Source organism: Lupinus angustifolius, chromosome LG08 (genome assembly GCF_001865875.1).
Source record: "Lupinus angustifolius cultivar Tanjil chromosome LG08, LupAngTanjil_v1.0, whole genome shotgun sequence".
Taxonomy (NCBI): Eukaryota; Viridiplantae; Streptophyta; class Magnoliopsida; order Fabales; family Fabaceae; genus Lupinus; species Lupinus angustifolius.
This window is the reverse complement of record NC_032016.1, coordinates 8,520,334-8,542,437: the sequence shown is the minus strand read 5'-3', so window position 1 is coordinate 8,542,437 and position 22,104 is coordinate 8,520,334. Positions and strand designations below refer to the sequence as shown.

At 35.8% G+C, this 22,104-nt stretch overlaps 5 protein-coding genes across 11 annotated transcripts; 4 read left to right on the top strand and 1 right to left on the bottom strand.

Annotated features, from left to right (window-relative positions):
* On the top strand, positions 832–6,578 carry LOC109354502 (lysine-specific demethylase JMJ25-like). Of its 2 annotated transcripts, XM_019597053.1 has the most exons (14): positions 833–1,123; positions 1,244–1,359; positions 1,794–1,893; positions 1,977–2,121; positions 2,551–2,614; positions 2,693–2,876; positions 2,979–3,533; positions 3,764–4,093; positions 4,589–4,957; positions 5,125–5,197; positions 5,280–5,365; positions 5,683–5,802; positions 6,192–6,250; positions 6,405–6,578. In XM_019597053.1, exons 1-14 carry the CDS (start codon positions 863–865, stop codon positions 6,451–6,453), a joined length of 2,511 nt encoding a protein of 836 aa, XP_019452598.1. In that variant the 5' UTR covers positions 833–862; the 3' UTR covers positions 6,454–6,578. The 2 variants fall into 2 exon arrangements, with proteins under 2 accessions (XP_019452597.1, XP_019452598.1); XM_019597052.1 differs by having other exon boundaries at positions 832–1,123; positions 2,551–2,876; positions 6,405–6,573.
* LOC109354503 (pentatricopeptide repeat-containing protein At5g08305) lies at positions 6,979–9,272 on the bottom strand. Of its 3 annotated transcripts, none has more exons than XM_019597054.1 (2): positions 9,161–9,272; positions 6,979–9,063 (listed from the first exon to the last, which is right to left on the bottom strand). In XM_019597054.1, the coding sequence occupies exon 2, from the start codon at positions 8,901–8,903 to the stop codon at positions 7,257–7,259; it is 1,647 nt and encodes a 548-aa protein (XP_019452599.1). In that variant the 5' UTR covers positions 8,904–9,063; positions 9,161–9,272; the 3' UTR covers positions 6,979–7,256. The 3 variants fall into 3 exon arrangements, with proteins under 3 accessions (XP_019452599.1, XP_019452601.1, XP_019452600.1); XM_019597056.1 differs by having other exon boundaries at positions 6,979–8,952; XM_019597055.1 differs by having other exon boundaries at positions 6,979–9,069; positions 9,161–9,263.
* LOC109354506 (E3 ubiquitin ligase BIG BROTHER-related-like) lies at positions 9,518–13,096 on the top strand. Of its 3 annotated transcripts, XM_019597062.1 has the most exons (8): positions 9,518–9,859; positions 10,041–10,365; positions 10,459–10,484; positions 12,266–12,307; positions 12,397–12,518; positions 12,605–12,713; positions 12,903–12,973; positions 13,018–13,073. In XM_019597062.1, exons 1-7 carry the CDS (start codon positions 9,668–9,670, stop codon positions 12,951–12,953), a joined length of 867 nt encoding a protein of 288 aa, XP_019452607.1. In that variant the 5' UTR covers positions 9,518–9,667; the 3' UTR covers positions 12,954–12,973; positions 13,018–13,073. The 3 variants fall into 3 exon arrangements, with proteins under 3 accessions (XP_019452607.1, XP_019452608.1, XP_019452606.1); XM_019597063.1 differs by having other exon boundaries at positions 10,041–10,353; positions 12,903–13,096; XM_019597061.1 differs by having other exon boundaries at positions 9,519–9,859; positions 12,903–13,096.
* LOC109354505 (E3 ubiquitin-protein ligase CIP8-like) lies at positions 13,856–15,239 on the top strand. Of its 2 annotated transcripts, XM_019597059.1 has the most exons (2): positions 13,856–13,967; positions 13,998–15,239. In XM_019597059.1, exons 1-2 carry the CDS (start codon positions 13,956–13,958, stop codon positions 14,976–14,978), a joined length of 993 nt encoding a protein of 330 aa, XP_019452604.1. In that variant the 5' UTR covers positions 13,856–13,955; the 3' UTR covers positions 14,979–15,239. The 2 variants fall into 2 exon arrangements, with proteins under 2 accessions (XP_019452604.1, XP_019452603.1); XM_019597058.1 differs by having other exon boundaries at positions 13,862–15,239.
* LOC109354504 (reticulocalbin-2-like) lies at positions 18,107–21,833 on the top strand. Its single transcript, XM_019597057.1, has 6 exons — positions 18,107–18,747; positions 19,372–19,474; positions 19,565–19,630; positions 20,305–20,478; positions 20,592–20,688; positions 21,387–21,833. Exons 1-6 carry the CDS (start codon positions 18,168–18,170, stop codon positions 21,510–21,512), a joined length of 1,146 nt encoding a protein of 381 aa, XP_019452602.1. The 5' UTR covers positions 18,107–18,167; the 3' UTR covers positions 21,513–21,833.

Genomic DNA, 22,104 nt, shown 5'->3' with positions numbered 1-22,104 from the left:
AATGAGTATTTACTCTAAAAATAATCACTTATCAATAAGAGACTCTTAAATACACAGGATCACCAAAATGTCAAATATTCGATTTATAAGAGAGACATTCATACACGCAAAAAGAATTAATTTTTTACACCCTAAAATCACTCCAAGCTGAAAAGGATTCAAAGGAAAAGATGGAACTAATGGAAATATAATATATATTTACTAAAATAAGAAGTAACCTTCATTTGGAGGGAAAAGTTACTGATGCAATAAAATATTTCATTTATCTATGGGTAGAATATATCTATATAATATTAATATAAATATTTATAAAGATTTAGTATATCATTTATCATTCACTTAAATTACATTATTACTATTGAAAAGAATGATAAATAATACAATGATAATATATAAAAGTTATACATATTTTTTTTTCTTAGCCCTTAATCAATTACTACACCATTTTTTAATGAAACAGAATCTGATGTTGGCGCCACATTTTCAAACTGTTACTGTTATGATTAAATTTTATTATTTTTATTTTCCCCATAATAGTAATCTTCACATCACATATGTTAAGGCTTTGGTTCAATTGATACATGTTTGATTCCCCTTAATAAGTCTCGAATTCGAGTCTTGTGGATAGAAAAAATGCACGCTAAGAGAGTTAGCACCACGTACCTGTGAATGTTCCCGGCTGAGACATGATTCATTCCGGTGCGAGATGATACATGTGGAAACCGGAAAAAAAAACAAAGAAAACCAGGTACCAGGATTTGATTCACCCACAGTAATGTTGCCACCTGAATTCGTGTTTTTTCTGCTAATACAAACAACTTTTCTCATTCCTCATTGCAACAACCCATGACACTGTTCCAATATGGATGAGTTGAGATCGAAGATTAAAGTAGATAATGATGCTGCACAAGAACACAAGTCCAAACATAACCATGTAGATGAAAAAGATGATTTTTTTAAGCAGAAAGTTGGTAGAAAAAGAAAAACTTTCAACAAAGATGAAGAAGTTAGTGATGGTGAATCTCAAATGCCTTCACAAAGCACCACTCAGAGACGTAGTTTAAGAAATGCTCATAGACCCAGTAATAAAAATGAGATACCAAAAGTGAAGAGAACTGTTAAAGTAACATCTTATGATCATTCAAGATTACTAACATAAATGTTTTGAGTTTTGTTTTGTTTATGACATGTATGTGAATTACTGATTCAGATTTTGATGCTATTTCTGTTTCTTATTGGATAGTTTACTGAAGAAGAGTGCTTAATGTGCCATCAATGTCAGAGAAATGATAAAGGAGAGGTTGTGAGGTGCAGAAGTTGTAAGCGCAAAAGATATTGTTTGTTCTGTTTAAAAAATTGGTATTATATTGATTCTCTTCCAGTTTTTTTATACTTCCATGTCTATTGGCTTTCTTGTTATTGAATATGCTTGTTCCTAAGGCACTTCCAGTTACAAATAGTGTAATATATTATTATTTTTTTGTTCGATTTTACGCGTATTGGAGGGTATTGGCAAGATGAGTAATGGAATGACAAGCCCATGTTTGATTGCAATCATCTGTTGTTTACAGAGACTTTTTGCCATTCATGTGGGAATTTTCAAGAAATTTCATAAGCAGATATGCTAATAGTTGTTCTGCTACTATTTCTTATATTTGAAAAAGATCATAATTTAGAGAGAGAATTGCAATATCAATACTCTGAAAAGTTATTGCAAAGATTATAGTGTAGATTTAGATGATGGATACCTGACCAATGCTTTCATTCCTTGTTTTTTGCTGTGTTGTATTAAGGTATCCTGAATGGAAAAATGATGATGTTGCCGAGGCATGCCCCGTGTGCCGCGGTAATTGCAATTGCAAAGCATGCTTGCGGTCTGATGAACTTATTAAGGTCAGAAGCACCCTCACCACCCTCACTAGGTTGGTTTTTTGTGTAATTTTGTCATATGAAATATGCTTTTTGGTTTACTGTAGAAAATGAAGAAAGAGGTGGAAGAGAAGAGGTATGGAGGTAATGAAGTTGAGCTCTCTAAGTATATGCTGATACGGATTCTTCCATATGTAAGACAGTTGAATGAAGAACAGATGATTGAGTTGGGGATAGAAGCTAAGAGACAAGGTAGTTCATTGATTTTTGGATTGTTGCACTCAAAAAAATGAATTTTGTGTTAGTGTATGTGTTTTCAGATCTCACTTAGTTAGTATGCTAGACCAGACTATAAGATTGTTTTAGCCTCATTGCATTTGATGGCTGATTGCAAAAGCGAAATACTTTTTCTGTTTTATAAGCTTTGAAATTCTATTAGCATTGAAAAGCTTGATGGTTGCAACCCATTTTTCTATTGTTTTTTCCTCTTATTTACATAGTTTGCTTTGCTTGTGTTTCCTGGATTTGATGCTTTTTTCCCGTTTTTGTTTGGATTACTTATCGATGCGGCATCGTGCTTTAAGTTATTTTTCTTGTATACCCCCAAGCACCATAGCTTGGGTTTTGTATACTTATATCTATTTCATTGTCTAATTTGTGTTTGTGATGTGTGCACTGCAGGACTCTCACTCTCAGAGCTAAATATTGAAAAGGCAGAATACTCACAAATGGAGCGTGTCTACTGGTTCGGATTTGTTTCATTTATTTTGGTTTCTCAGTTATATCCATATTGTTTAGTTGTTGACTTGATGCTTTGCTGTAGTGACAACTGCAAAACATCAATATTTGATTACCACAGAAGTTGTAGAAAATGCTCTTTCGACCTTTGTCTTACTTGTTGCCACGAGCTTCGTGATGGTCAGCTTCTAGGTGGTGCGGATCCAGTTGAATTGGAGTTTATTAAATGTAGTCCTGAGTATTTGCATGGTGTAAAAGAAAAGAAAAAGGTAAAAAGAAATGCATGCGTGCATGTTGATGCTTAGCCCGAGATTCATGAATTACATATGCCGGTGCTAAGCTTGAGATTCATGAATTACGCGCTGATGCAGGAGTCTGAGATACATGAATTACCTGCTGATGCTGAGCCGAAAAATCGTGGATGGTCAAGATCTGAGTGGCGTGCAGAAAGTGATGGTAGCATTCCCTGTCCAAAGGTCAATGATGAATGCTGCCATAGTTTTCTTGAATTGAAAAGCATATTCGGTCAGGCTTTTATTTCAGAGTTAGTCTATAAGGCAGAAGAACTAGCAAAAGCATATAAGCTTGAAGATACAATTGAGACTCCTGACAATTGGTGTTCTTGTCCGAAGATCAGTAGAAACCCAGATGTTAGAAATAATATGCGGAAGGCGGCTTCTCGTGAAGATTCCAGTGACAACTGGTTATACTGTCCCATTGCTGAAGATTCACGATCGTTCGATTTAAAGCACTTTCAATGGCATTGGAACAAAGGGGAGCCTGTTATTGTCAGCAATGTGCTTGAATGTACATCTGGTTTAAGCTGGGAACCACTAGTGATGTGGCGTGCTTTTCGTCAGATAACTAATACCAAGCATGGTCAACATTTGGATGTGAAGGTCATAGATTGCTTAGATTGGTGTGAGGTTGGTTTGATTTCTCAATCTTTAACTGGAGCGGCTTTTGGGCGAAATTCGTTGTTTCCCTTCATTTTATTGAAGCGCATTTCTAATATAATCAATGTCTACAATTTTTTTTACTCTAGATACTAAGCTTCTAGCTGAAGCAGAGGAAAAAGAAAGAGATGTTGCTGCTTTATTTTTAGCAATATGTTCCTGCTTTTGGTTAACATGTGTTTTATGTTGATCACATGCAGGGAGAGATCAATATCCATCAATTCTTTACCGGCTATACAAATGGTCGTTATGATTGGCTTAATTGGCCTCAAATACTGAAATTGAAAGATTGGCCTCCTTCAAATTTATTTGAGGAACGCTTACCTCGTCATTGTGCCGAGTTCATATCTTCCTTGCCCTATAAAGAATATACAGATCCTCTCAAAGGTGCTCTTAACCTCGCTGTGAAGTTGCCTCGTAAATGTTTGAAGCCAGATATGGGACCAAAGACATATGTTGCTTATGGAGTTGCTCAGGAGCTTGGACGTGGCAATTCTGTGACTAAGCTTCACTGTGATATGTCTGATGCAGTAAGATTTAATGCCTTAAGTCTTACTTTGCATGTTTTCTTGGAGGATTTCTTTTGGTTTATCTGAATGTTTTTTTGTTGTTAGCTTACAAAATCGGAAGTTGTGTAGTCTTTATGATGTATAAACTGTTTGTCTATGAGTCATTGTTGTTTCGGGTCACTTGAAAAAGACAAATTGTTTATCTGAATTGCTCGAGTGTATTGTGCACTCAACCCTTTTATATTTATGATGACTATCTTTCAACTTTAGTGGAACAAAATCATATTAAATAATTACAAGATATGATTCTCAAATCATATAGACAAACCTAACCAAACATAATAAATACAAGATCGGGTCATTAATCTCAAGAATCTCAACAAAGTCCATGCAAGAAGTTTGTGCTTAGAGACTTGGTGTAAATTCTCTTTAATGCATACACTCTCATTTGATTTTTATGTTTACTGGAGTATTCATACTTTGAGAAGGGAAAAATGTTAAATCTGGCTGTTTTAGGTAAATGTATTGACTCATATTTCCAAAGTCGAATTGGAGCATAAAAACCTCGTCGCCATTGATAAGTTGAAGCTAAAGCACCTTGAGCAAGACAAGAGGGAACTAATTCGAGATGATCAGGAGGGAGAAACTAACATCGGCGTGCTTAGTAATTCATCCTCTACAGTAGATGGTCTTTCATATGGGCCAGAGTTGAAGGATGTTGAGAATGTCAAAATGAATCAAGAAAACAGTATGTCAATTGCGGAGGATGCTTCAGATGGTGCTCTCTGGGATATTTTTCGGAGACAGGATGTACCAAAATTGCAGGAATATCTGAAGAAGCATTTTCGAGAGTTTAGGCATGTCCATTGTCGTCCATTAAACCAGGTAAATAAGTAAAATGATTTTCCACTATTTATCAGGATTCTCCTTTTTAACTTGTCTCATTAGTTATACTTGGATCCTACAAAATGATTGCTTAGGCATTGTAGTTTACAGCTGCTACTTATCCGATAGTCCTCACGCCCTTAATGTCATATTCTTCGGAAATGTAGGTTATTCACCCCATCCATGACCAGACCATGTATCTGACCTTTGAGCATAAGATGATACTAAAGGAGGAGTATGGTCAGTATTGTCTAATATACTTTTCGATTTTGTTCGGGGCAGGCTTGTGCCTGTACTATATCAGTTATATATTTTCTTGCAGGGATTGAGCCCTGGACTTTTGTTCAGAAGCTAGGAGATGCTGTTTTCATTCCCACTGGCTGTCCTCACCAAGTCAGAAATTTAAAGGTAAATTCAATATGCATGTTGATTTATTTCATCTTCGATGTAGATATGATGTTACCTTGTATACCTGTAAGTATATAAATCCTAAGGTTTAATTTTTCTTACTTTTTTCGTACCCGGATTCTAACATGATATGATTGCAGTTTCTCCTATTGTTTCTGTTTTGGTGCATGTTCAATCATTAGCAAAAGAAGCCTTTTTAGGAAATGGACTCTTCTCCTTTGCTTGTTTTCTTATTTTCCACACATGCTTGTACAATGATTTCCTACAAACTTCATAACTCCATGCAAACATCTATGATGTATACCTTCCTTTTGCAGTCATGCACTAAGGTTGCGCTCGATTTTGTCTCTCCTGAAAACCTTGGCGAGTGTTTCCGTTTAGCAGAGGAATTCCGCACACTTCCAATAAATCACAAGTCTTCCGAGGACAAACTAGAGGTAAGTTGATCTGCTTTGTTTATATATATATATATATAATTGTCCTTTTATATGCTTCTTCATTGGTTTGAGATAATGTCTCCTATTTTCTGGTTGGTTTCTTTCAGCAGGTTGTTATATTTGGATTATAAGGTTGTCCTTAAAAGTACATTTGTTGAAATCCAAATGTTGCTAGTTGCTTCTGCTAACCACTAAGATGATTAATAATTCACACTAGTAATTACATTCTGACATAATAATTACATTTTGACAAATTTGCATTTTAAAAAATTCACTGCTATGTAATTTCAAATTAAAAATATGTCAATATTCTGTTTTGTACTTTTGTTGTTGTTGGGCTGAAATGGATTTTATATAATTTTGTCCCTTGGTTCCTGCTTTGGAAACAGGTGAAGAAAATGATAGTACATGCTATGGATAATGTGGTTAAAAATTTGTATAAAATAAGGTTAGTAATTGTGAGCTAAAGGCCTTTTCTGCATCCATTTGTTGATTACATTGTTCACTTATCTCTTATGTACTATTGCACATTATGTTATGTTCATTAGGATCATTATTTTAGATTTGAATTATGAAATTGATGATTGTCATTTAATTTACAGGTATGGGGAAACCAAGGTTTCCCTGGAAAATGTATCTGTAACAGATTGAAGCCTAGAGATTATATCCAAATTGAAATTCAATTGTGAATATTGTTTGGTAACAAATTAAGTGTGTTTGATAATGCTTTGGATTTAGAGAAACTTCTTTAATGTTATGGACACCTAATTTGGGTTCTGAGTATACCCTTCTTTTCTATTTTTCTTTCACCTTGACATCAAATTCTTCCATTCACTGAATTTTAGAGCTTGAAGTAAAGCTATAATCCTAAAACTTAAATTTCTTTCACAATTTCTCATAAAGACTAAACTCTATAGTTTGAGGGTTTTATTTTATACCCTTCATTAGTTACCAATTTTTCATTACATAGTTTTTCTAGAGCTGTTCATCCTCTATAGAATATCTAGTTTTGATTTGATTATTTCAGTTATTCATAGAATGTGTATTTGGATAGTAAGTATCCTATATTTTATTATTAGAATGAAAATAATGGTTGATGATAAATTTTATAAGGTGATTACTGATCTAGAGCAAAGTCTTGACTTGAAAGGTGATACATGAGCAAATAAACAAGATAATATCAAGAGTAATGCCCAGAATGATAATATGAATAATTTTCATACTAGTCCAAATGTGCCCTCTAATATGGGATGAACATGACTTGTCTGAATTAATAAAAGATGACCTGCACTAATTCAAATGTGCCCCCCCCCCTGGATAAATGACACTAGACTCTATGTTATGGTGATTGATTCTTCGAACCGCAATAATCAAACTTTAACTTTAATCTCACCCGGTGTAACAATGAGTCTTCCAAAAAAAAGTTAACTGCTACAAATTTTAAGACCATCTTCTCAAGAGAAAAGCAAATCATCTTCTATTAATGGATCATTCAACAAACTTTCCTCATTGTCTTGGTGACAGCCAAGTTTCATTTGATGTACAACAAATTTCAGCATACAATAAGTCTCTTCTGAATTAGGATGCGTCTTATCATGTGCCATAAATCTATGAAAGACTCCGGATACTTCAACAAAACTAAACCCAGGTGATTTTTTCACCCCTCTTCTCTCCATCTCTTTTCTCATGCTTCTTGCATCATCCCAGCGTTTGACAACTGCATAAACATTTGATAAGCCAATATATCTTCCATCATGATTTGGTTCTAGCTCAATAAGCTTCCTGCCGACTGTTTCTGCTAGATCAAAATTTCTATGGTTAATACATCCACTCAGAAGAGCACCATACATTGAAGCTGTAGGTTCTATTGGCATTTGATTAATAAATTGGTATGCTTTGGTTAATTGACCGGCACGCGCCAGCACGTCCACCATGCAAGCACAATGTTCACTGGTAGGCCTCATGCCGCATTTGCTTAGGCTCTCGAAAAAGTACCATGCTTCTTTAACTAACCCTCCATGGGCACAGGCAACCAACAAGCACAAGTATGTGATCTCATCAGGAAGGATACCAACTACTTGCATTTCCTTAAATAATTTAAGAGATTCTTCAACTAACCCATGTGTCGCGAGACCTCCGATCATTGCATTCCAAATCAAAACATCAGTTCGTCTCTTTGATACACCATGGAATACAAGCAAAGCCTCTTCTATTGCCCCACATTTGGCATACATGTCCACAAGAGAAGTGTGCAAGACCAATGTGAGTGGTAAACCACTGTCAACAATGTACTTGTGCATCATTATTCCCTTCTCAAGGGCTCCAAGGTGTGCACAAGCACACAAGACACTTACCATAGTGACTTCATTGGCCTTGGGCCCAATGGCACACATCTTTTCAAAGATAGCCATAGCTTCCCGGTATTCCCCAGCTTTAACATAACCATCGATCAAAGAGCTCCATGACCGAACATCCCTTTCTGACATTGATTCAAAAACTTTCTGAGCCAAAACCATTTCTCCACACTTAGCATAGCCATCCAACATGGAATTCCACGAAACCAAATTTTTTAACTGCATACCATCAAATACCTTATGAGCCCACATAATATTCCCACAAGTCGCATACATATGAATCAAAGAATTCTGGATAAATGTATCAGACTGGTGACCAGTTTTTATAATGTGGGCATGCACAGATACACCCATTTGCTGATTTAAAAGGCGCGCTGATGCCTTCACAAGAAACGGATATGTTAAGTAATCCGGTGCAACCCCGAGTCGCAGCATGTCTAGAAAAATAGATAATGAACGATTTGGATTTTTGCTACATGAGTACCCTCTTATGATTGTATTCCAGCTAAAAATGGTTGGAGTGGAAAGATGGGAGAAAACCTTGTGGGAATAAACAATGTCACAGGAATCAGAGAGAGCGGAAAAATAAAGAATTTTGGATATAAATGGCCTGTCTTGAGACAAGCCTAAAGAGATGACAATAGCATGAAGTTGCTTCAACTCGAGCATCGATTTGCATTTATCAAGGAGGGCGAGTAGAACTTGGCTTCTGTTTGCAAAATTACTCGACGACAACACTCCAACCATCTAGAGATATGTCTCAAACACTTGAATTGTATGTATCATCCAAGCAAGGCTGAGATTGAATATAAAGAAGTTAGTTAGTGATCAATGAAATACAGAAACCCAAGTAGTCATGAATGAATTCTGTTGAGTCATTTTGTCAAACACCTTGCAGTCAGCAACCCTATTACTTGAAATGAAAAAACAAAAAAAACAAGCTTGATGAGTAAAATAACAATAAATGAAGCATTGAACAAGTATGAAGTGAAAGAAACAAGTACCTTGATACCCACAACGAGAGAAGCTTTCACGCAATCAATATGTAACTGTTTCTATGTTGCGTTGCGTAACACTTCGTTTTCAAATTTTATTATAGCAGTTTCTTCTTCACACACTGAAATACCAACATAAATCCCTCACGACATTACTTTTGAATTGAACAAGATTTCACACAACACATATCATACGTAAATTGTACCAATCCGTTTCTTGCACTTTTACACAACTTTACCTAATTACTTTTTTGTACTACCAAGAGTATTCACTCACTCGTGCTTTTGTATAAGTAACTAATCTCTTTCGGCGCGTGTGGCTGACCCCGTCAACAAGTGTGGCTCCAGGTTAAAAGCTGGGAAATTGTGGAGCCCACGGAAGGTGTTTTTGCTCATTCATTGTTCCTATTTCTAACGTTCCTCAATTTTCAATATATATAGTCTTATAATCACATTTTCATCATCATCATCGTCTTTAAGCCTTGTTCATTCTCTGTGATTGTTCTTCTTCTTCTTATGGAGAAAGACAACAACAATAACCGCAACGAAGAACAACAACATTCGAATTTGAATATTCTAGAGGAACACATGATTGAACGTGACGATGCTATAGGAACTGGATCTGCTTCATCCCCTCGTAGAACACCTTTCACTAATCTCATCCAAGTCGATGCTGACCTAGCCCTTGCCCGAACCCTTCAGGAGCAGGTATCTATTTATCTATCCCTTAATAAATCAACTCAATTACAAATTATATTGCCCGAACCCTTTTGACCGGAAGGTCGCGAGTTTAAATACTGGAAACAGTCTTTCTGTCTGTCTACGGATAAGACTGCGAACATTTATCTTTCCAGAAGTCGTAGGTTTAATTGGTTTTATTATTGAATAGGAGAGGGCATATATGATGCTTAGAATGAATAATGATGGAAGTGACCATGGAAGTTGGGAAGGTGGAAGCTATTTGCATGAAGGTGACTCTAATGATCTTCATGATGCCATTGACGAGGATGAGGATGATGATGAAGATGATGATATCGAGGATGTGGAGGGATACGAGGATGAAGATGTGTTTGATGTCCATGCTCATGATAGCCCAAGGGTTGAATTTGACCCTGCTGTATTTACAAGTGATGAAGCTTATGCAAGAGCATTACAAGAGGCCGAAGAGAGGGAAATGGCTGCTAGACTCTTCGCTCTTGCTGGTATAAGTGATCGTAAGTTTAGTATGCTATCAACGTGAAATCTGTGGATTTTTTTTGTTCAAATTATCCAGCCGTGAGAATTGCTTGTTTCATTTTCGATTACAGGAGAGGAGCATGGTGCTAATTCTCAGGTAATCATCTTTATTCTATGTGTATATAGACTTAAAGATATTCATGGAGATTGTATCTAACATTTACTTATGGACGGATATTAGCTCGTGTTTTGAAACTCAACTATGATAGTTGAGTGTTTTCATTTGCATCGAAGCATACTTGTCACAGACGAGACAAGATTCATTTAATATTTGATTGAATGATTTACACATTTGTGGTTGACGATGTTTTATTAGATAATGTAGATATGCTATGGCACGGAAAATCTGTTAGCTCATTCTTCTTAAGAATTGGCATATTTATAGATAAGTGAATTAGCATGGGTCATGACATTGCCTTTTCTCTTAAGTACCGTGATTTGATGCCACACTTTCACAACATGCATCGTTTGCGAGTGAGCATTATATTGATCCATGAATTGCATGGGTCAAAATAGTATGTGTTATAGTATATTGCAGTCTTGCAGCGCTGCTATTAATATGTGTTGATGTAAACTAAGGGGGGCAACCTATGATTTTTGGAGGCCATGTTCTTGCAAAGAATTTATAGCATAGTTTGGTTTATTTTATTTGCATTATTCAAATAAATGAGATTGCATTCTCATGTAGTCTTAGGTTTAATTTCCTTCAAGTATTTTTAGTATTTAATTCATGTAATATGGGTTGGGACTTATTTGTAACATGGTCCATATTTCGTGACCAAGTAGTTCACTTAGGTTCAAGGGTAAGCCTTTCACGTGGCTAGGGCAAATGGAAGTCAATGCATGATCATTTCAAGGAAGGAGGCACGTAAGGAACTCTATCTATAAGGACAAACAAGGAGATAAGGCAATTCAGCTAACACTTTATCTCTAAGGCAAACAAGGAGATAAGGCATGGAGGGAAAACGAATTTAAAAGAAGATAGGTTTGTTTTAGCAATTTGAATTTGAATTTGAATTTGGATTTGAAAGAAGATAGATTTGAATTTGAATTCAAGGGTATATGGCACACGTTTTCAAACTTGGAGATAAAGAGAAGATTATATGAAGATTAAAGAGAGATTAATCAATCTCCCAAAGATGCACACGGCTAGAAACAAGGAAAGAAGATAGGAAGCTCAATCTTTTAAGGTGCACAAGGCTATAAAATAGGGAATCCTAATCTCATCTCCAACCAACAACAAATCAGATTGGATTCAAATTAAATATGATTAGTTCCTCAAGATGAAGTCAAATTGATCAAGTCTCTTCCTTCTCCTCAACAAATTCGGCCAACCATCCACCAAAACCGAATTACACTCAAGACTAAGTCAAACAAGCAATTCAGCTCAACCAATTGATATTACTTAGGATTTTATTTTTATGTTTATTAGAAGATAATTTGATTTCTATCTTCTATTTTATCTATTCAGCCAAGGCAACTTTGCCTATTTATAGTTTGATCAAATCATTAATAAAGGTTAAGTTTTATTTTGAGTAAATTTGAATTGTTTTAGTTGAGAGCACTTCTCCTAAACCTAGGTTGGCCGTGGCCACCACCATACTTGTTCTTATCAAGCATCCTTGCTTGTGGCGAACCCCATAGCTTATCAAGCAGCATTGCTTGTGGCGCTCCTCACCTTCCATTCTTTTCCACCTTCACCTTCATCCTACAAACCATACACAAACCCTAGCCTAATTATACATCCCAAACCGAAGCCACATCTACCCCAAAATTACCCTAATTCCCCAAAATGTTATAGTAATCACATAATTAATCGGGTTGGATTAACATTGACTCATTCTACGAATGCTTCTCATGAACCATCTGATTCTGCAGGATGCATGGGAGGATATTGATCCAGATGAACTTTCATATGAGGTACTTTGATCCATACCGAAGTTTGTTTAATGATACTCATTCTCCTGTCTCCTATCTTTTGTTTTAAGAGCGAGCTTCCGCTATTTCAGGAACTACTGGCCTTGGGTGAAGTAGTTGGAACTGAGAGCAGAGGTCTTTCAACTGATACTATCGCCAATTTGCCTTCGGTTAACTACAAGACCGGTGGTGATCAACATCGAAGCAACGATTCGTATGTCCAAATTCTGTTACTTCTAAGTTATAACTAGCCGTGACCATGATATACTGTCGTGCCTGATTGTTACGGCCCTCTTTCAGGTGTGTCATTTGCCGTGTGGACTACGAGGATGGTGAGTCCTTGACAGTTCTTAACTGCAAACATCTGTACCATCCTGAGTGCATTAACAACTGGTTGAAGATAAACAAGGTATGGTTATGCCTTCTCCCACTTGATGTATATCTTTTCTAATTCTTTACATTTTGCTACATACACACACAATTAATTCACACATCCTCATATAGTTATTAATTTTCAATTTCCATGTGCATGTTCTAGCTTTCAAGCTTTAAAATAGTTTTGAATAGAAATGTTATTCCCTTGGTTCTTTGTGTGCAGGTATGCCCAGTTTGCAGTACTGAGGTGTCTACTCCTGGAAGCAGCTTGTAGGAGAAGGATTAATAGCTGTTATTGGCTTCAAATTGAAGAAAACTTGTACAAATTGGGATCTACAATCCCTTATTTTAGTAGTAGTATTACAGGTTTGGGACACAAAACTATGTTTTAAGGGAAATTAAACTTATACCACTTGAATTAGTTAATGACCAGTAATATAAATATGATTGGATTAGGTCCCTAAAAAATGGATGTCCTAATTTCATAACAAGTCTATTTTTTTTTCAACATAAAATTTATGAACGATTAAAAGCATTTGTTAATATCATTAAATTTGTAAACAATTAAAAGCAGTTTTCTAAAATTGTTTTACATTAATGAGATCATTTATTTTCTCCTTCCATATAATTAATTGATTTTTTTATATTCCAATCAAATTTTTGTAAGAAAATGGATTAATGTAAATAAAATTTTGAAATTAAAATTGTGAAAGTGAGGGAAAATAAGGGGAAATATAATTTTGATGCAATCAAGTAAAATAAGGGAAAATATAATTAATACTTCTTCATTTACCAAAAACATCTAATAATATAACAAATAAAAACACTAAAATGATACGTGAGATAAGGGAGTAATCATTTTACATTGGTCATCAATATAAGCAATTACGTGAATAAGTAAATGATTAAGTAAGTTAGGCAGCAAGTACGTAAGTCGGTAAGTAAATCAAATTGTAAGTCAATCAGTAACTAAGTTTAATTTAAGGTGATAATGCTAATGTCAATTTGCAATTAATATTTAGGTGATATTTTTTTATGATTATATGATTTTTTTCATACAAAATTGAATAATGTTATAAGAAAATAGAAATTAGATGATTATAATAATTACATTAATTTTTTTATAAATATAATGTTGGTTTGATTTGACATAACTATATAAGGCATAATGTAGAATTTGTGAGAGAAAATACATAAATATGTTTTGTGAGTGGACGGAAAGAAGCAGTATATAAGGCAGAAAAATTGGGATAAGACAAACAATAATCCCCTCACCATGTCGGAAGCACCGTCTCAACCACCCGTTTCTGTGTCAACTCCCGAAACGTCGCCGTATTGGTGTTACCACTGCGAGAAACGCGTCTCCACCGAAACCCTCCCCAACCTCTTCGATCTCATATGCGCCGACTGCAAAAACGGCTTCGTTGAACAAATTCCTCTCCTTAATCATTCTCCATCCCCTCCTTCTTCCGATTCCGATCATTCTCAATTTGCTTCCAACTTTCTCCATGTTCTTCGCCTCATTGCTCAATCCGCGCGTGATCACGACGCGCCTCCCCCTCCTCCTCCTCCGCCTCCTCGTTCTCGCTCTCCTGGTAGCGATTTCCTCAGGATCGAGCTTGGTGGATGGAACGATGATGAGGAAGGCGATGACGATAATGATGATGGAGAAGAAGAAGAAGAAGAGCGGGATCGAAACGGCAATATGGATCTTCATGGAGATGATGAAGATCTGAGGAGGAGTAGGAGGAGGCGAGAGGTTCTTCGTCTTCGAATTAGGGATTTGGCGATGCGAACAAGGAGCATGAGGAATAGGATCTTGGATTGGTCTGATATTCTGTCTGGTCTCGATGATAATTCGATCCAGTTTCGTCTTCAGGTACCGGAATCTGATCGATACGTTGGGAATCCGGAGGATTACGTCGACGCAGCTGAGTACGAGGCGTTGCTGCAGACGCTGGCGGAGACAGATGGTGGTGGGAAGAAGGGAGCACCGCCGGCGGCGAAGTCCGCGGTGGAGGCGTTGCCGATGGTGGAGATCGTGTCAGAGAAGGATGTTCTGGCGTGTGCTATCTGTAAGGATATGGTTGGTGTTGGTGATGCGGCGAAGAGATTGCCGTGTGGGCATCAATACCATGGAGATTGCATTGTTCCTTGGTTGGGTTCAAGAAATTCGTGCCCTATTTGTAGGTTTGAGCTTCCAACTGAAGATAAGGAATATGAACAACAGAGGAAGAATAAGAGGGTGATGAATAGTTCTTCAAATGGAGCTTCCGGTTCGGGTGGTGGATCGGGTTGATTTCGATCAATCTGGTATGTTATGTTCAGTTCTGCTGTGCCATTTGTATAATATAATTTGGTGCTTTTAATCTTTTGTCAACTTTTTTTATTTCCCCCTTTTGTAACAAAGGTTGCACAATGTTATTTATTTGAAGCTTCATGTAGTTGAATTCTTAGCTGATGCTCTCAGATCAATGTATATAGTCTTTTGTATAACACTACTTCAACGGAATTTGCAGTTTCTCCTGAATAAAATTATGCCTGCCTTTTGTTGCGGTCATTTCGATTGTTGGATTTGTGGTATAATTCCATGGATTAAACACTGCTTAGTGAAATTGATCTTGGTCAATTTTGTTTTTCTTCCCATTTGTTGTCATTCTACTTGTGGCAGATAGCCTTGGAAAGTTTGATTAGGTTAGATGAAACTTGAAAGATTATTTAGGAACTAGGGGGGAAGGAAAGGAGGAGTACAAGACACAGCGAATAATAAATACGATGAATGAAAAGGCCATAACAAACAAGGGAAATACGATGAATGAAAAAGACCATAACAAACAATGGGAGCACATTCGCTACTATATAGCTAATCTCTTTGCATGTCTGATAAAGAAACCCTCTGATATTTTCCCTTGTGTGAGCTGCATAGAGAGGCTAAGAAGAAAAACCACATTGTCTCATAGGAGAGGCATTGGCATAAAAATTAGCCTTTGGAAGGTTTACTTTTTGAGCTGAAATATTATACTTGAATTGTGTGTTCTGTAAGCTGTGTCAGATTTCGTAATGGCCCTTGCCCTATGATTTAATCAGAAGAATCTGAATTCGAAACTTGTCCATGGTATGAGGAAATGTGGCCATATCATTTCCACTTCATCCTTATGCCCCACGACCCCCACATGCAGACCATGTTTGTAGTATGGAAAATCAATGATTTTGGATGAAGATAGCAATATGGTCCAGAAACATATATAGTTAAAAATGAAATTAGGAATCCACTTTCAGAGAGTTTAATTTCTTAGAATATGTGTCAAACCCACACCCTACCATTCTCATCTTTCATTGCAGGTTACAGGTAGTTGCGAGTGAGGCTGTGCTGGAGACAATATTGGTTAGCTTTACTTTACTAGATTATGTCTTGGTCTGTTAATATTAATATGGAAGCTAATCTAATAACTGCAATCTTATCATTGTTGATAAAATAAAAAAACAGAAGAGACCCATGGCATATGGAATCATGTTTATTTAAATGAATTATAGCCCAATTAGTTTCTGGTCATCTGATACTGAATATGCTTGCAGATTTTATCAGAAATGGCCAGAGTGAAATGTGGCCAATGTATAATTTTGTGATGTTAAAATTCAAACTTTTAGGAACTTCATTTATCTGTTGGACGAAGGAACCAAAACTTCAATAAACAATAACTTTTTTTACCATAAACAAGATGATGTAAAAAATTGTACATTTTTGAAACCTTTTCCTTCAAAAAATAACTGATACTCGTACCTATGTTTTCGTCTAAGCATGAGCTACAAGACATCTCAATGCTTTCTGAAAATTTAGAAACCCATAAACCAGAAATCAAAATCATCCGTATAACAAGCTCTATATACTTCTGTGAAGGCTTCTTCACATTTTGACTTTGGTTGACACACTTCAGTTTTCAATCCATAAACCCAATCTCACTGCATATCACAGTAACAGTTTCAAGCCATCAGTACAAAACATGATTCTATTTTCCAATCATTGCAAACTAGGCATCATACATAGTTATACAGAGCATAGTCTGCATCTTGCAACTAAGCAAATGAAATATCATCCTCTCAAGATTAAGTACCATGTTCTAGGACTCCATGTGCAAAATTGTCAACTTTTCTCCCATACTTATTCATCCTAGTCAGAACTGATTGATGATTTTGAGAAGTGTTAAGTACCATGGATGTGGAGGAACTTCTTGTATACCAACTAGCTTATGAGAAGTATTCAAGAGCTCTTCTCACTTTGGTTGATGAGTCCTTATTATCCACAGAGGTATATAGGGTTAGAAGTGAACAAGGTGACTATTTCAGCTATGGATCATCATGAAGACTAAATGAAAAAAAAGTATACAAAATTTGAAGATTGAATTTTTGTCTGTGTTTGGAAAAAAAAGTATTATATTTAGGAACATGTCATCACAGGTTATTGAAAGGAAGATTTGATATGTTCAAATTTTGTAGAAAGGAATATAAGCAACCATTTAATGTTTTATGGAAAAGGAACTTACCAAATCATTGCCACATAGTTTCATGCCCCAACATGGAAGGATCATAATTCTTAATAGATGTTCTTTTTGCATCTCTTCTGCTTTGTCTTTTGTGCCTTGAAAGGGGAAACAAATTTGAAGGGGAAATCATATATACTATATATATATATATATAGTATATAGTAGTTATTTCCATTACTTTTTTTTGGTACTACCAAGATTATCTTTTCATTTTTTGGGTAAAAAATTAATCTCTTTTGGGGTTCGTGGTTACCTCTCTCAACAAGTGTTGCTCCCAGGAATGGAACTCTCGATCTTGGAATCCAGCGGAACTTTACACCATTAGACCATCATCTCGTTGACAGTAATTTCCCATTCCTTTGAACAGCTACAGAAATTATCAAGATTGATAGTTTCAGAAAAATAGTGATGAGGATACATGTATACTATGACCCAAATCTATTTAGTGAGGGTTAAACACAAACTTTGACACTATAACTAACAAGACTTTGTTGAGTACAGGAGTTAACTTCCATGGTTACATATATAATAAGGGTCTAAGGGTGTTAGGGTGTCATAGATAACTAAACTTCTTATAGGAACAAGTAAAATTCTTATGGTTGCATTTATTCGTTATTAACTATGATTTCATATTAAGCTTAATCGACCAAAACAACTTTATAAAATCCCTAACTATAAATCACAAAACTCCCTACTCTAAATCCAGTGAAGCACTTAAATGATCTTTAAGCAATTTTGAAAGGCATAAATTGTTATATCCATTAAACTTATAAGGAATTTTAATATTCTACAAGTATTGCCAATATTTCTTATTTCTTTAATTATTATAACTCTTATCTTTTGAAGACTCACAATTTATAAATTTAAAATGGAAAATAAAAAATGGAAGTTAAAGGTTGTTGATTGAAGTATCCAACACAGTGAGATATTGTTAGAGTTTGATTTTGATGCATACTTCAATGGACAAATCTTCATTACTTATTTATATCACTCTTTCACTTTTAATCCTTTTCTTCCTCTCTTTCTCTCCAACCACCAAATACTCCACCCTCCACCACCACCACCACCACCGTCACCGCCGCCTCATCCTCCGTTCCAACTTCACCCTCACCCCTTCCCACCACCACGACCCCGTCTCATTCGACCCCCTCGTTGCTGAGCTAGAGCGCCGCCGTGAGGACAAACAATGGGAGAAGCAACACTCTCATCCTGAACTCGTTCTACATGACTCAGTACCTGGGAATGAGTCACAGACCGAGTGGGAGGATTTTATGGATGCTGAGGATTACTTGAATGATGAGGATAAGTTTAATGTTACTGATAGATTGGTTGTGTTATTCCCTAAGATTGATGTGGATCCCATTGATGGGTTTGTTACTGAGAACGAGTTGACTCACTGGAATGTTCATCAGGCTCAAAATGAAGTCTTGCATAGAACACAAAGGGATTTTGAACTTCATGACAAGAACCATGATGGTTTTGTTTCATTTTCTGAGTATCATCCTCCTAGTTGGGTTCAAAGTTCAGGTTTTTGTTTCTCATTTTTTGATATTTTATTTTTCCTCTTTGATGGGTTATGTTGTTAGTACTATAAATTGTTCATTGACTTCATTCACAGTAATAACTTTATGTTTTTATGTTGTAAGAATTATGATTTGTTAGGAAGCTTGTGAATAAATAATTGAGTGTTAACAGGACCGGTCTTGTATCATAATGAGCTTCACTAAATTTGCATTTTTGGAATCTGTTTCGTGCTTTTGTTTCGCCGATTTTCTGTTCCAAGTGGTGGGGCTTGATTCTAGATCGCTGTCAATTAGTCTAGACTACTTGTTGTGGGATCAAAAGATCAGTCAATGGTTGCAAATTTTGGCACTATGTTCTGTATCAGAATTATATAAGGGTCTTCTTAGACCAGTTAAGGAATCAAATATAGAAAGTCTTTAAAAGAAAGTGATATATTAATATATTATCCTAAGGGCACTCACTAGTTAGCATTTGCCAAATTACAATAGATGCTGATTTCTGTTTCAGCATTGATAACTTTGCAAATGTAAGTGATCCTTTCTTTTAAATACTTCGTGTTTTGGCTCTCATGCTTTTGATTATTTGATCATTATAGGATTGAATTTCCTAATTTTTGTTTTTCATCAGATAATAGTTCTTTTGGTTATGATATGGGCTGGTGGAAAGAAGAAAATTTTAATGCATCTGATGCAGATGGAGATGGTCTTCTAAACTTAACTGAATTCAATGAGTGAGTTCCTACTAATTTTTAAAAAATCTTCTTGGCTGCACACACTCTCTGCTAATCGTTTTCGTTAATTATTTTTTTGTTCTCTTCTAGCTTTCTGCACCCAGCTGACAGCAAAAGCCCAAAGCTTCATCAATGGTTGTGCAAGGAGGAAGTCAGGTAACTTAAATCTCTTTAAACCAATGACAGCTTCAATATCAGTTTCTTTCAGAATAAGTGATTTCTGTTTGTAACACTGTCTCTCAACATAGTTCAATGTATGATAGATCCTTTTATTTTCTGAAGTGTCTAAGTGTGTATCTTAATATAAAAGGGCGGCAGGGTAGATTTATGCAGCCTTGCCCTCACAAGAGAAAAGGTTGTTTCCAGGATTTGAACTCATGACATCCAGATTATAAGGCAAGCAGCAACTTTATTGTTGTGCCACCCTCTAAATGTGTATCTTCATATATTTTGATAAATGAAGAAAATATTTACTAAACAATGATGAAATTTGGTCAAAACGGAAACCACAAATGATATGTTCTTGGTCAAAGCTGATTATCCGTGGCATGTGTCTCTGTCAGAGATTTGATCTCACGGGTGTTTGTTTGAATCAGTTTATTGGAAGAAAAAAATTATTTTTTCAATGGGGGCACTTCTTAGGGGTTTGAACTCTGGCACTTACACTTCATGTCTCGCAGCTCTGCCAACTGAGTTGTTTCTTGGGGCTGACAATACTTGCAGTTAATCTTATTTTGCTCAAGTTAATGAGAATCTTCAATTTATATGCAGTTAGCTGATTATATCACTGTCTTGGCTTACGCTTGCTCGAAATCCCTATTTCTTTACAGGGAAAGAGATACGGATAATGATGGGAAGGTCAACTTTAAGGAATTTTTCCATGGGATCTTTGATTTGGTAAGAAACTATGACGAAGAGAATCACAATGATTCACATCATTCTGATAATTCCATGGATGCTCCAGCTAGAGCTCTGTTTGCTCAGCTTGACAGAGACGGTGATGGGTATTTGTCTTTTATTTTCCTCTCATCATTAATCAGTTTTCTTTGAATAGTTATGGTAGTTTCCTTCTTCCATACTATCATTTATTTTTAAGGTATCATCTCAATCTTTGTAGGTACTTGTCAGATATTGAATTGCTGCCCATAATTGGGAAAATCCACCCATCTGAGCATTATTATGCCAAGCAACAAGCAGAGTATATCATTTCACAGGTACTAAATTTAACCTTAAATAATTATACTTTTTTTTGTTAATAAAGATGTCATTTCTTGCTTGCAATGTCATTTTAACATGCAAGTGACTCTTTATTCTACTGGCTTGACATGGATTACATCTAAAATATTTTTTACTTTAATTGGTAATTGAGAATTCTACTTTCCCTGTGAATATGTGATCTCTCCAAAATTTGGCCACTTTCGAGCTCTCATTGTGTATCTGTTTTGTGCAATTCTTCTTGAGATAGTTGTTGTTTGTTTTAATTGTTAAACCCTACATTAATTAAATCTTTCATTTATTATATTTTTTCTGTGCTTTCCAGTTCAGTAGTAGAAAATGCATGTAATACATTTGCCTATGGTGGAATGATGTCTTCATCTCAGATATAATAAGTGCATACATCACTACAGCCAGAGTCAAACCCACTCATTGCTGCTAAGTAAACTTCTTTTGCTGAATATTTTAGCCTGTTTAAGGGGTAGGAAGAGAAAGGTTTTCTTATAACAGTTATGCACGCCCATAATCTGTTGCGTAACATCATGAACTAATTTCAGACAATGTAATAATAGTATTATGACTGCAGATATTGACAAAGATGACTCGCACACACTCCAACCTCTGTTGCATAACATCATGCATTGATTTCATCATTTAACATGGTATAAAGTCATGAAAATAGTTAATGTTATGACAGGCAGACGTTGACAAAGACGGGCGCCTTACATTGGCTGAGATGATTGAGAACCCCTATGTATTCTATGGTGCTATTTTCAGTGATGAAGATGAAGATGAATATGATTTCCACGATGAGTTCCGGTAAATTCATGTTAGGTAAGGACAGCACTCTCTCATCCCAGGATGGATACACACTGAAAAGCTCGGCACAACTTTTACCTTGTAAGTTCCTAGTGAATCCTGCTGGGTGTGAGATGGCAACATTTACTGCTACCTTCCTTTCATATTACCATGGCTTGTCAAATAGAGGACAATATATAGGATATCAACTTTATTATTGTAAAATTTGTATAACAGAGATTTTCAAATCACTGGTTGAGCTAAAATTAGTTAAGTACAACACTTCAATTGTCAATGATACATGTACTGTAATGAGCATCATGATCTTTATTCCTAGTACCATTTTACAAATTTTTGGGCCAAGTAGCAGTGCCATATTGTTCTGTTAAGAGAAATATTATGTCTGAAGAATTACCAAAAATAGCTAGCCTCTTTAATAGTTTTATGTGATGAATAAAATATCTAGTTGCTTTGCTTTGCTTTTCTTTCGTTACAGATATATCAATATAGTGTCACAAAAGTATTTGTTTGTTGGGATTTCAAGACAAATACAATTGAAATTCAAGACTTGGGATTAACATATAACCTTTTTAGATCACATGATAAAAGGTGCAAAT

Coding starts and splice junctions, on each gene's coding strand:
- LOC109354502 (XM_019597052.1), top strand. CDS start 863: ATGGATGAGTTGAGATCGAAGATTAAAGTAGATAATGATGCTGCACAA. Junction 2,122..2,550: donor GATAGAAGCTAAGAGACAAG/GTAGTTCATTGA, acceptor TGTGCACTGCAG/GACTCTCACTCTCAGAGCTA. Junction 5,366..5,682: donor ACCAAGTCAGAAATTTAAAG/GTAAATTCAATA, acceptor TTCCTTTTGCAG/TCATGCACTAAGGTTGCGCT.
- LOC109354503 (XM_019597054.1), bottom strand. CDS start 8,903: ATGGTTGGAGTGTTGTCGTCGAGTAATTTTGCAAACAGAAGCCAAGTT.
- LOC109354506 (XM_019597061.1), top strand. CDS start 9,668: ATGGAGAAAGACAACAACAATAACCGCAACGAAGAACAACAACATTCG. Junction 10,485..12,265: donor AGCATGGTGCTAATTCTCAG/GTAATCATCTTT, acceptor CTGATTCTGCAG/GATGCATGGGAGGATATTGA. Junction 12,308..12,396: donor CAGATGAACTTTCATATGAG/GTACTTTGATCC, acceptor CCGCTATTTCAG/GAACTACTGGCCTTGGGTGA.
- LOC109354505 (XM_019597058.1), top strand. CDS start 13,956: ATGTCGGAAGCACCGTCTCAACCACCCGTTTCTGTGTCAACTCCCGAA.
- LOC109354504 (XM_019597057.1), top strand. CDS start 18,168: ATGCATACTTCAATGGACAAATCTTCATTACTTATTTATATCACTCTT. Junction 19,631..20,304: donor TTGTGCAAGGAGGAAGTCAG/GTAACTTAAATC, acceptor ATTTCTTTACAG/GGAAAGAGATACGGATAATG. Junction 20,689..21,386: donor CAGAGTATATCATTTCACAG/GTACTAAATTTA, acceptor ATGTTATGACAG/GCAGACGTTGACAAAGACGG.